Genomic DNA, 12,878 nt, shown 5'->3' with positions numbered 1-12,878 from the left:
TTTTTTTTTTTTTTGCTTAGGCTGGCCTGGACTGCCATCTTCTTATTTACAGTTTGCAAATAGCTGGAATGGCCAGGGCACATTACAACATGGAAATAGTGGTTGAGATAGTGATCTTATGAACTTTTCCTCTGGATTGCTCTAGTCTCTTCTTCCTAAGTATTATAGGTATGAGCCACCATACCCAGCTGAGAGGGAATTTTTTTTTTTTTTTTAAGATTTTTGTACTTTGCCCAAAGGCAGGCAAGGTTGTATTAAACCTGGACTTGAACAAATCTCTCTGTCCCTAATGAAGTGATTTTGTCTGCCATGCTATACTAGGGAATACATTTGATTCTCACCAAGGAAGTGATAGCTTGAAAATGACATTGAGGGGCTGAGAGTTTGGCCTAGTGGTAGAATTCTTGCTTAGCATGCCCAAAGACCCGGGTTTGATTCCTCGGTATCACCTACACAGAAAGAAGCCAGAAGTGGTACTGTGGTTCAAGTGGTAGAGCTCTAGCCTTCAGGAAAGCCCCAGGAGAGTGCTCAGACCCTCAGTTCAGTCCCCATGACGGGCTTTAAAAATAAAATGACATTGAGCTGGGCACTGGTGACTCACACTTGGAGTTGTAGCAGTTTAGGAGACAGATATGAGGATAGAGGTTCAAAGCCAACCCAGGTAGGATAGTCCATGTCTTATCTCCAATTAATCACAAAAGGCCATGTAGTTCAAGTGGTAGAACACCAACCTTGAACACAAACACTCAGGGACAACACCTAGTTTCAGAGTAAAAGCCCCAGGGCTGGGAAAAAAAAAAAAAAAGGCACTAGGATAAGAGTAGAAGTGAAAAATGACTTGAATTGAGAAACATTAATCTAGAATGAGTTGTTTATTTCCAACCTTGGATCATAACTCTGAAACTGAAGAAAGAGACAATTCTTAAGGAATCATTACCAAACATGACTATTAGTTAGAAAGAGGAAGGAAAAAAAATCATTTAAAAAAATTTCAAGATTGGGGCCGGGAGTTTGGCCTAGTGATAGAGTGCTTGCCTAGCATGCATGAAGACCCGGGTTAGATTCCTTGGTACCACATACATAGGAAAAAGGCAGCAGTGATGTTGAGGCTCAAGTGGTAGAGCTCTAGCCTTGAGAAAGTCCAAGGACAGTGCTCAGGCCCTGAGCTCAAGCCCAGGACTGGCAAAAACAAACACAACAACAAAAAAAAATTCCTCACTCATAGTTGGATATTTTCATAAATTATACTTTAAAATGGAGACATTGGAAATGTGCCTTGTCCATTGAATAAAATAATCATGCATTTATGATTTAAGTTTTTAGAATTATTTGCACAGTAAGAGGATATGATAGTCTTCTGTCTCAGAAAATCAAGAAAAGAAGCAGAGTGAATTTTAGGCTACAGAAAGGATTCACTCAAATACATCAGCAAAAACATGTGAGAGCAGCTCATCAATTTCAGCATTCTTCATAACAAGCACTCCACTGCTTGTTTAATAACTTACAATTTAGGGAAAAGCCTGAAGTTTTGCATTTAACAAGAATTTCCTCTCCTTTGGAGAAGGAAAGTAGAGTAAAAAGAAAAGGTAGAGTGTATTGTTCTGGGTGTTTAAGTCCCAAAGGTAATGAGGATATTTAAGACTAAGCAGGGTTCTGAATTGTATTGGAATTCTGCAGAGTAGTGGTTGATGGGGGACAATCAGAAGGGATCTTGATCTTTAAGTGCAGTCACTAACTGGCACCATGTGTGAAAGACCTGGCTTGCATGCTGGGAATGACGTTGTGTTCTCTGGCATCTATACCAAGATCCTAACATAGACCAACCATTTGATCTTTGTCTCTTGTTTACATAAACACAAGGTTATGTAGTATGGAATTCAAAGTAGAGAGTATGAATCAGAATCCAAATCTAGTTTATCATTTTAACTTTAATCATATATGTATTATTTATTTTTCCAAATCTCACTAATAAATTTTAAAAATTTTTCTGCAAAAGTAATATCTGAATAAATTAAAAAATTATCTGAATTTGGTCCGGGAGTTTGGCCTAGTGATAGAGTGCTTGCCTAGCATGCACAAAGACCCGGGTTTGATTCCTCGGTACCCCATACATAGAAAAAGCACGGAAGTGGTGCTGTGGCTCCATTTGTAGAGCCCTAGACTTGAGAAAAGTCCAAGCACAGTGCTCAGGTCCTGAGTTCAAGCCTCACGACTGGTAAAAAAAAAAACAAAACAGGCCGGGCGTTTGGCCTAGTGGTAGAGTGCTTGCCTAGCATGCACGAAGACCCGGGTTCGATTCCTCAGTACCACATATGTAGCAAAAAGCCAGAAGTGGTGCTGTGGCTCAAGTGGTAGAGCCCTAGCCTTGAGAAAATTCAGGGACGTGCTCAGGCCCTGAGCCCAAGCCCAGGACTGGCAAAAAAGAAAAGAAAGAAAAAAATTTATCTGAATTTAACTTTTCAGTTTATACTTATTCTTTTTAAGAATTTTAAATATCTTTAAGTTGTTGTACAGAGGGGTTCCAGTTCAACATGAGTTTATGCAGACAGTGCATCTTCATCGGTGTCACTTCATTCATAATTCCCCCACATTAGTCTACTTATTTTCATTCTAATGATCACAGTAATTTCATAGGAGATTAGTAATTTCAGATTACAAACTTAGAAAAGTATAGAAACAATGAGTAGATAATGACTTTTGTAGTTTTATATAGATGCTAATGCATGTGTGATGCTTATAATCAAGAATTCATTATTTAGGAATTTTGGCTATGGTTTAGAAACACAGGAGACTTCCCCTCCCTTTGTTTGACTGCAGTGGTTACAAGGTGCATTTCTTACTCTTATCCTTCCTTTTTAGGTGTGAAATTTTTCAACATGAGTGGCCTTGGGGACAGTTCATCCGACCCTGTAAACCCAGACTCACATAAAAGAAAAGGATCGCCATGTGACACACTGGCATCGAGGTAGGAACGCTCTTCTGAGTCTATTTCTGGCGGAGCTGGTTGCTGCCACTTTGGAGCTTTTGTTTCATCTTCTCCAAGTTTGATGGCCTTTCTTAAGGTCCCATGTACTCACCAAGATCTCATTCTCCCTGCAAGGGCTCTACATATTCCTCCCTTGTCCAGCTTGCTTCCTATTCATTTCCTGTAATCAATACTTTAGTATTATTCAGAAGCCAGCTTAGTCATTAGTTTTTTAGTGGAAACTGCTCTTCCACAACTATTAGGTCAAGTCTCCCTCATTCATGTTTCTGTCCCGCAGATTTTTTTATGTCTCTGATCCATAAATACAGACCTTACTAGTTTATGTGATTATTTTATGAATTCTTAACCTCTTAACTAGATTCTAAGCTGTTATTTGGTAAAGTGCATAACATAATGCATGGCTTATCTATACTATAACTGGAACAAAGTGAATATTTGTCAAATGAATAAATTAATGTATTAACATCCTTGAATGTTATCTTAAGTATTAATAAATGTGTTATTATATCCAGAATATATACCAGAGGTGGCATTTTGGCTCAAAGTAGTAGTATACTGCTAGGCTTGAGCAGAAAATCTCAGGGATAGGGACAGCACTCAGGTCCTAAGTTAAAGCCTCATAATCGACCAAAAAAAATTAGTAAAGTCTTCTTTTAATAATGGTATAGAATTTTTTTTGTCATTCCCATTTTTCATTCAATTTTTGCTTTGTTTGGGCATATCTGTTTGTCTTTGTGTCTCTACCTAAATATTGGCTGCTGTTTTTTGTTTATTTTTGTTTTTTTCTGGAAGGGGTTCAGTACTGGGGTTTGAACTTTGTTTATTTGGCTAGCTACCTTGACTGTCTCTCTACCAATTGAGCTATGCCTTTAGTCCCACTGTCATGCTGGTTATTTTGGAATCATGGGGTCTCATGGACTTTCCTATCCAAGCTGGCTATAAACCGTAATCCTCCATATCTTAACTTCCTAAGTAACTAGGATTACAGGCATGAGCCTTCAGTTTCTAGAATGGCTGCTTCATATTATGTTTTTATTTTTCTTCCCCTTAGTCTCAACCTCTAGTCATTTTGTAGATGACCTTATCATTTTATTATATATGGCTTCTTATTCCATCTTCTGTCTTCAGTCTCATGCTTTTCTTTAACTCAACAGTGTTTGTTTATTTGTTTGTTTGCCAATCCTGGGGCTTGAACTCAGGGCCTGGGCACTATCCTTGGTCTTTGCAATGCTTTAGCGCTCTGCCACTTGAGCCACAGCACCACTTCTGGATTTTTCTGAATATCTGGTACCAAGGAATCCAACCCAGGGCTTCGTGCATGCTGGGTGAGCACTCTACCATTAGGCTATGTTCCCAGCCCTCTATTATGGTTTTTTTTTTTTTTTTTGGTCGGTCGTGGGGTTTAGACCCTGGGCTTGGGCACTGTCCCTGTTCTCCTCAGCTCAAGGCTACTACTCTACCCCTTGAGCCACAGCACCACTTCCTGTTTTCTGGTGGTTAATTGGAGATAAGAGTCTCACAGTCTTTAGTGCGCAGGCTGGCTTTGAATTGTGATCCTCAGATCTTAGCCTCCTGAGTAGCGAGGATTATAGATGTGAGTCACTGCGTCCAGCTCTACCGTGTTTTTTTTAAAAGCATTATCATATTAAATAAAACATATGGAGTGTGGATGTTTCGGCACATACCTGTAATCTATTCACTCAGAAGAAACAGATCAAGAGTTCTAGACTAGCCCGAATTAAACAGTGAGACCCTTTCTCTGTACAAACAACATATTTAGGAGCATTCACAAAGTAAATACAAATATTTATGTTGAAATTTAGACTCTTAGGTTTAAACAGATCGTACTCTATATACTTAATATGTCTCGTAGCTGTTGCATTTTCTAAGCTAAAAATCACATGTCCTCAAACAGTATTAGACTGCAAAGCTAAACCTTGGAACATATATATGTTCCTCATTGATTCATGCCTTGCTTTCAATGCCTTGTTGTGAAATTTGTCCTAATATCTTGCTGTATGTTCTTGCTGTAAAAGTTGTAATGTATAATTTTAACGAAATAAAATGAAAATAATTCCTCAATGTGAATGATAAAGACAGAATATGTGTTTGTGCTATTTTTGGGTGATACTTGAACTCAGAGCCTTGGACTTGCTAGACAGGCGTTTTACCACTTGAGCCATGTCCTCATTTTGCTTTAATTGTTAAATAGGCCTCACATTTATGTGTGAACAGCCCTGGACAGGTGCATGCCTACATATTTTGCCCCTCTTTTGTGCTAGTACAGGGACTTGAATGCAGGGCTTCACATTGCCCCTTAATTTTTTTTTTATAGAAGGCTGGCATTCTACAAATTGAACCACTCCTTTGGCACTTTTTTGCTTAAGTTGTGTTTTTGGTTAGGGTCTTACATTTTTTTACCAAAAGCTAGCCCAAGACTGTTACCCTTAAGTATATACCTCCATATCTGGCTCATTGATTGAAATGGGTGTGGGAAGGTCTCACTGCCCTTTTTTTTTACCCCCGTGGGGTAGGAATGCAGATTGTCCTCAAACATGTATCCTCCTAATATACTCAGAAGGTAAGATTATGCACGGCTGCACCTGGTATTTTAACAACTGATTTTTCCTTCTTCTCACTCTTTTTTTCTCTCTCACTTTTATATGCAGGCCAAAAGTTTTAATTTCAGAGAACTAGTTGTCACCGGTTTGTTCTAAATGTCATTGTGATCCTGAAAAATTTCAAAGTAATGTGCTATATAAAGCAAGTGGCCTAAGAACTTGGTTAAATAAACCAGAGATAAAATCTAGAATAAAAAACAATAATCATTCCATATATTCAGCATATATGTGTGTATGTGTGTGTATATGTATATACATATAGGATATATATATATATACAGTGTACATATTGTGTATATATTTATATTATAGATGTGAGCCATAAAGGGATCAGTACTCAGTAGACTAATATCTGAGAATCACTGTTCAAAGCCAGCCAAGGCAGATAAATCTAAGACTTTACTCAAACAGCAACAATTTGAAAGTGGAGACATGGCTCTAGTATAGCACCAGCCTTAGTGGAAAATACTAAATAAGAGCACAAGGCCCTAAGTTCAATACAAGCATTCCCCCTCCCCCAAAAATAAGTGCTAGCTATATGCAGTGTTATCCTTTTTGCTTATTATGTTGCTTTAAGATTATTCAAGTTTGATTTTATTGTATTGATAAGAACTTGTAAGTAAAATTTTTCCTTTTTTGGGACAAAACCACTGTTATTCTCTGAATTTTTGCTCTGATTATTTCTAATTTTACTTTTGAACAGTACTTTTTTTTCTTTCTGATGAATAGTCTAATCAAGAATGAAGAATTTATGAGATGTTTCATTATAGCTCAATTGAACTGTTGCACAGTCTACCCTATTTAATTAGTGATAAAGTTATGACAATTCAGGTTTTTATTCCAAGCAGTTGTTTCTAACATACAGTAATACCAACAGCAACTGTTACATTTACTGTTGGTTCCTTTAATATCTATTAATCAGTTCCTATTTGATAATATTGAAGGTATATAAAGCATCAAGGAAACACATCCATTATAAAACTAATTTACTTTTATAGTTCTTATTTGTTTTAGTTATTTTTGCAGTTCTGGGAATTGAACACTTTATGTAAGATTGCTAAGCAAGTACTTTAACACTTGAGCCATACCACTTCGTATATTTTAGCCAGAATTATTTTCTGTATCTTGGTATTTTGTATGAATATAAATGAATTTAAATTTTGTTTTATAGTTTTTTAGATTTTTTTGTTTGGAGTTTGGTTGTTTTTCTTTGTTGTTTTTTTTCAGCCTTGATGTTTGAATCCAGGGCTTCGCTGAGCCATGCCCATAGCTCTTCTTTGCTTTGGTTGTTATTCAGATGTGGTCTTGTATTTTTTCCCAGGACTGGCCTCAAACCAGGATCCTCTTACTAATGTCTCCCGTGTTGCTGAGATACAGATATGAATCACCACACTCAACTTGGTTTTATATTTTCAATAAAAAATAAGGATTTCTCTAAACATGTAAACATTAAATGATCAGAGAAGAAAATTAACATGATGTGCACATACACTAACTAGATTTTTCTATGTATAATAGCACTGAAAAGAGACGCAGGGAACAAGAAAATAAATATTTAGAAGAGCTAGCTGAATTATTGTCTGCCAACATCAGTGACATTGACAGCTTGAGTGTAAAGCCAGACAAATGCAAAATTTTGAAGAAAACGGTTGATCAGATACAGCTGATGAAAAGAATGGAACAAGGTAAGAAGAAGTCTGCTGTGTTTCTGTTGCTAAGACATTACCTAGTGTCAGCCAAGCACAGTGGCTTACGCCTATAATCCTAGCTACTTAGGAGGCTGAGATCTGAGGATAAAGATTCAAAGCCAGCCTGGGCACAAAAGGAACTGAGATTCTTATCTCCAATTAACTTCTAGAAAATGGATAATGGGGCTTAGCTCAAGAGTAGGGTGGTAGCCTTGAGCTAAAGAGCTCAGAGACAACGCCCAGGCCAACTTCAAAGCCCCAAGACACACACACACACAAACAAAAAAACCCACCACATTTCTAGTGTCTTCTACTCTTATTGTTATGAAGCTGCATTAAATTTATCATTTTAGGGCCGGGAGTTTGGCCTAGTGGTAGAGTGCTTTGCCTAGCATGCACGAAGACCCGGGTTCGATTTCTCGATACCACATACATAGAAAAAGCCAGAAGTGGTGCTGAGGCTCAAGTGGTAGAGCTCTAGCCTTGAGAAAGCCCAAGGACAGTGCTCAGGCCCTGAGCTCAAGCCCAGGACTGGCAAAAAAAAAAAAAAAATTGTCATTTTATTGGGTAAATGTCTTTATTTAGATAGTACTTTCTTTACTAAATTGGAGCCTCTTATAACAAAGTAGAGAAGTCAACTTGACAACTAGTTGTCTGAAGAAATTAGGAAGCCCAGTGACATGGGGACTGAGGCAGGAGACACCATTCGTTGTAGGGCAAACTAGCTGTGGCACAAGTTGGAGGAAGCTGCCTTTGCCTGGGTTCTTGTGTGTATATTGGCGGGCGGGGGGAGCGGGCATCAGTCTTTTCTGAAAAAGACTCTGAAGTTTTTTGATGTTGATGTTTTTGCTTAGTGGGAACCCCACACCACTAGTTCCCTGGGATGCCTACCAGAAACAAACGCAAAGCACTTCATAGGAACACCCCCATAACCTGACTCACAAGGTGCCACATAAAACTGCTGCTGTGGATGATTTTACACGAAAACTTCTTTTTCCTTTTTTTCTTTTTTGCCTATCCTGGGCCTTGAGTTCAGGGCCTAAGCACTGTCCTTGGGCTTTTTCCTCAAGGCTAGCATTCTACCACTTGAGCCACAGCACCACTTTCGGCTTTTTTCTACGTATATGGTACTGAGGAATCAAACCCGGCTCTTTGTGCATGCTAGGCAAGCACTCCACCTATAGGCCAAACTCTCAGCCTTACACTAAAACTTCTTAACATGAGGAGATAACCAATGGCAAGAAAGAACACAAATAGCAGAAAGACCCCAAAGAACTTCAGATTAAGAGCAACAGTGTGAAAGGACAATAAGCAAATATACTTAAAAACTGTTTAAGGGCCAGGAGTGTGGCCTAGTGGTAAGAGTGCTTGTCTGGCATGCACAAAGCCCTAGGTTCGATTCCTCAGAACCACATAACAGAAAAAGCCAAAAGTGGTGCTGTGGATCAAGTGGTAGAGCGCTAGCCTTGAGAATGCTCAAGGACAGTGCTCAGGCCCTGAGTTCATGCCCCAGAACTGGCAAAACAAAACAAAACAAAAAACATTTAAGTTGTATAATTTAAAGCTTTTAGAAACTAAAAAATACTCTGGTGACAACCAACTTAGCAAGCAAGAGAAACCAAGCCTACAGGTTGACAGCATGGCCCCTGCATGGCCCATGGTCCTGAAGAGGTGGAATTCCTCCACAGAAGCTGGACTGTCTAAAGGGAAAAGATATTCTCAGAGATGATCTTAAACGAAAACCATGCCTTCTAATGAACATTTTAGTACCTCTTTTAAAAAATTTGTGTGTTTTAGGTGCATAAACATTGCCTTGTGTGCTTTCTGGGCAGGTGCTCTGCCACTTGAGCCATGTCTGCAGCCCTTTTTTGCTTGACTTATATTTTGAATAAAATCTTAAACATTTTTTTCCCAGAGTGAGCCTCAAATCGTGATCCTTCAACCTATGACTTCTACATAGCAGGAATCACCACTGTATACCAGCACACTGAGCTTACTGGTTCAGATGCAGGTCTTACTAAGTTTTCCATCTAGGCTGGCCTTAAACTGAATCTACCCAGTCTTCACCTCCCAAGTATCTTGGATTATAGTAGCTTTGATTATAGGCCTTTAGTACCTAGTAATAACTCACTGTGTGGCAGGGGAAGGGTGTGTGGGGGGTATTCTGGGGCTTAAACTAGGTCTGGGCACTATCAGGAAAGACAATTATCTCCAATTAATTAGCTACCAGAAAACTGGAAATGGAGCTGTGTCTCAGAGTGATAGAGCCTTTAGTGAAAAACCTTTAGACTAGTGCCCAGGTCCTGAGTTCAAATCCCATGACCAACCAAAATAAACAGTCTCACAAACTTGCCTGCTCAGTCTAGTTTCAAAGCACGATCCTCAGATCTTAGCCTTCTGAGTAACTAGGATGACAGGCTACAAGTGCCCAGCTGTATCTTACTCTTTAATGTGAACAAAACCCTAAGAATTTTTAGGGTATCCTGTAATACACAAGAGAACAGCAAAACAAATAAAAGGATCTCAAATAAAACAGACAAAGCAGGAGGTAGAAAAAAACTTACTTTCCTGGTCAGCCTGGCTTGCTTCTCTATGTCTCCCAGCTGACAAAAAAGGGAAAGAAAAGGAAAAGGACAGGAAGAACTGATTCCTTTCTATTACATATAATATCAAAAAATTATATTTCATTTTTTACATTGCATAGGCCATTCACTGTCAGGTAATTTTATATTTTCCCTAAATTTATTTTTTACATATAATAATATAATTTATATAAACATCATAATTTTTATTACGACTTGCCTCAAAAACAAAGATCTTCCTATCTCAGTGACATAAATCTATGGCCTTTATTAAATGAGTGTGTTTGGAAAGGTGTAACCCTTGATTTTTTTTTTTGTTTTTTGTTTTTTTTTGTGGGTCGTGGGGCTTCAACTCTAGGCCTGGGCTCTGTCCCTGAGCTCTTCAGATCAAGGCTACCTCCCTACCCTTTGAACCACAGGGCCACTCCCAGTGGTTAATTGGAGGTAAGAGTCTCAAGGACTTACTACAAACCAAGGAGCTAGGATTACAGGAATGATCCACCTCACCTGGCTTAAACTTTTTTCTTTTCTTTTTTTTATCAGAGAAATCAACAACTGATGATGATGTACAAAAATCAGATATCTCATCAAGCAGTCAAGGAGTAATAGAAAAGGAATCCTTAGGACCTCTTCTTCTGGAGGTAAGTGTCCTCACTGACCCCAAACTAAAAATCTTTGTTCTTACCAATTTGGCTTTATCTGTATCTTCTTCTTCTTCTTTTTTTAGCCAGTCCTGGGCCATGAACTCAGGGCCTGAGCACTGTCCTTGGACTTTCTCAAGGCTAGAGCTCTACCACTTAAGCCACAGCACAGCACCACTTCTGACTTTTTTCTATGTATGTGCTACCAAGGAATTGAACCTGGGTCCTCGTGCATGCTAGGCAAGCACTCTACCACTAGGCTAAACTCCAGGCCCCTGTATCTTCTTTTATATGTTATATTTAACTATTGCACTAAGAAACAAATATTTGCAAGAAATTTTTATAATTTTACTTTAAAAAACTTTGATAATTGTTATTTCAGAATTAAATGTAAGTAAATGAACAAAAATTTGATGAGGCATTCAAAGTTGTCAGATGGAAAACTAAAAAAAAAAAAACTTTATTGCCAAGTTTTGTGAAATAAAGAACTTTTTTTTTTGTTACTTGTAGGACTTGAATTCTGGGCCTGGGTACTGTCCCTGAACTTTTCAGCTCAAGGCTACTGCCCTACCCATGAGCCACAGTACCACTTCTGGTTTTTCTGGTTACTAATTGGAGAGATGAGTGTCACGGACTTTTTTATATATAAATGCAGTTATTCCCCCACAACATACACTTTTCTGTTGAACTTCAATTTCACATATAATTGTATAAATGTATGTAAAATAAATCCCTTCCTTGTCCTTACTCAAGGCCCTGCTTTCTGGTGGTCTAATAAATTTGCATAGGTATTTTTATTTTGTCATTTTTCTATGTACTTTGTCCTCTCCCTATGGCTTCCCTGCCTTGTATTAACCATGATACTTTCCTCTACCTACCTCTGATGTAACAGAAATCTCATAATGTAGTTATTACTTCATGCTGTACCCAGAAATATAATGCATTTATATTTGCATCACTTTACTTTGCATCCTATGGAGATGACACCCAAAGAACTCCATTTTGCTTTACTTTTTCCTATATTACACTTCTGTACTTTTAACAGGCTGCTTTTTTGAAGTGACATTCTCCTGTCATCCTAGCTACATAGAGGATTGGCCTGGGCAAAAATAGAATCTTATTTGAAAAATAAGTACTAAGTGGTGGATATAAGGTCTGCTGAAAGAAACTCCACGCAGTTCAGGTTTATTGTGTGAAGAAAGAGCAGACTCCTGCCACCCAAGATAGAGTCGGACGAGCAAGAGAGCTTATGGCATGAAGTAAGAGATAATATATGGGGAGGGGTATAGGCACAGCGGAAGTGGATGTGATCTCAGAGGATGGGGAAATACCTCAGACTGGGGGATCTCCCACTGCCCCCGGGCATGCCAGTTGCCAGGGTTACAGGTGCTGGGCGGGGATTTCCAGGGTGCAGGGGGAGAGAGCCAAGGATAGAAGTCATTTCCTCGAGGCGGACCTAACAGTGGGCTTATGTTATAACACCTGCTTGTCAGTGCAAAGCCCAGTACCACCCCAAAAAGAGAAGGATTAGGAGAATATGCTGGATTACAGTGTCTTATGGCTATAATCCTAACCACTCAGAAGGCTGAGATCTAGAAGTTCTTGGTTCAAAGCTAGTCTGGGCAGAAAAATTTGTGAGATTCCTGTGTTTTTTCCTAGAACTTGGTCTAGTGACTAACTCGCTCTTAGATGTTAGTATCATTTAAAGCCAGGCCCCATGCAATGCTTTGGGCGGTATGATTCCTGCTGTGAGGTCAAGGTTCTCTTAAAGGGTGACATCCTAGTTAGATGAAAGCATTGTCATATTGATTATATTGTCTTTACAGTCAGGCATTTGATATCTCTGTGTGCAGCCCAGTGTAGCTTCCAACTGTTAGGAAAATACTCCTCAGGAACACACAGAGCAGTTCATTATATGTACATTCTAGGAGGGAAACCCACACTGGAGTAAGTACTAGCAGATTATATCCATCAGACATGCTTTTAGAAAGTACAGATGTCTGTATATTCATAGGACTAGTCTATAGAATACTCCCTGAATTTGTTGTTAGTCTCCTACTGGTACGATTTTGTCTGGCCTTCTTGACCTTATTTTCATATTTAAAAATTTGTTTATACATGTATTTTATTTATAATAAAATTAAAAATTAAGTTCAGTGTATATTCTTAATTTTCCTGTTTCTATATAAAGTATAAGGCAAATATCACCTACTATGAGATTTATAGCTAATTTTTTAAAATTTTTTATTGTAATTAATAAAAGGGTTACATGATATTTGCCAGATAAAAGGTACATTAATTCACATACATTGATACCCTTTCACATGTCTTGGTACCCATTACCCTCCCCCCCACCCCCC

At 38.5% G+C, this 12,878-nt stretch overlaps 1 protein-coding gene across 1 annotated transcript in view; it reads left to right on the top strand.

The window, feature by feature from the left end:
- Ncoa1 (nuclear receptor coactivator 1) overlaps positions 1 to 12,878 on the top strand; it is a 137,892-nt gene that overhangs the window by 51,535 nt on the left and 73,479 nt on the right. Inside the window, exons 5-7 of the mRNA XM_090337358.1 lie at positions 2,860 to 2,965; positions 7,126 to 7,292; positions 10,421 to 10,518. Of these exons, the coding sequence (XP_090193484.1) occupies positions 2,877 to 2,965; positions 7,126 to 7,292; positions 10,421 to 10,518 (354 nt within the window). The 5' untranslated portion in view covers positions 2,860 to 2,876. The remainder of the gene's footprint in view (positions 1 to 2,859; positions 2,966 to 7,125; positions 7,293 to 10,420; positions 10,519 to 12,878) is intronic.

Source organism: Megascapheus bottae, chromosome 7 (assembly GCF_031878675.1).
Source record: "Megascapheus bottae isolate mThoBot1 chromosome 7, mThoBot2.hap1, whole genome shotgun sequence".
NCBI lineage: Eukaryota > Metazoa > Chordata > Mammalia > Rodentia > Geomyidae > Megascapheus > Megascapheus bottae.
Note: the sequence above shows the minus strand (reverse complement) of the source record. Positions and strands in the feature narration are given on the sequence as shown.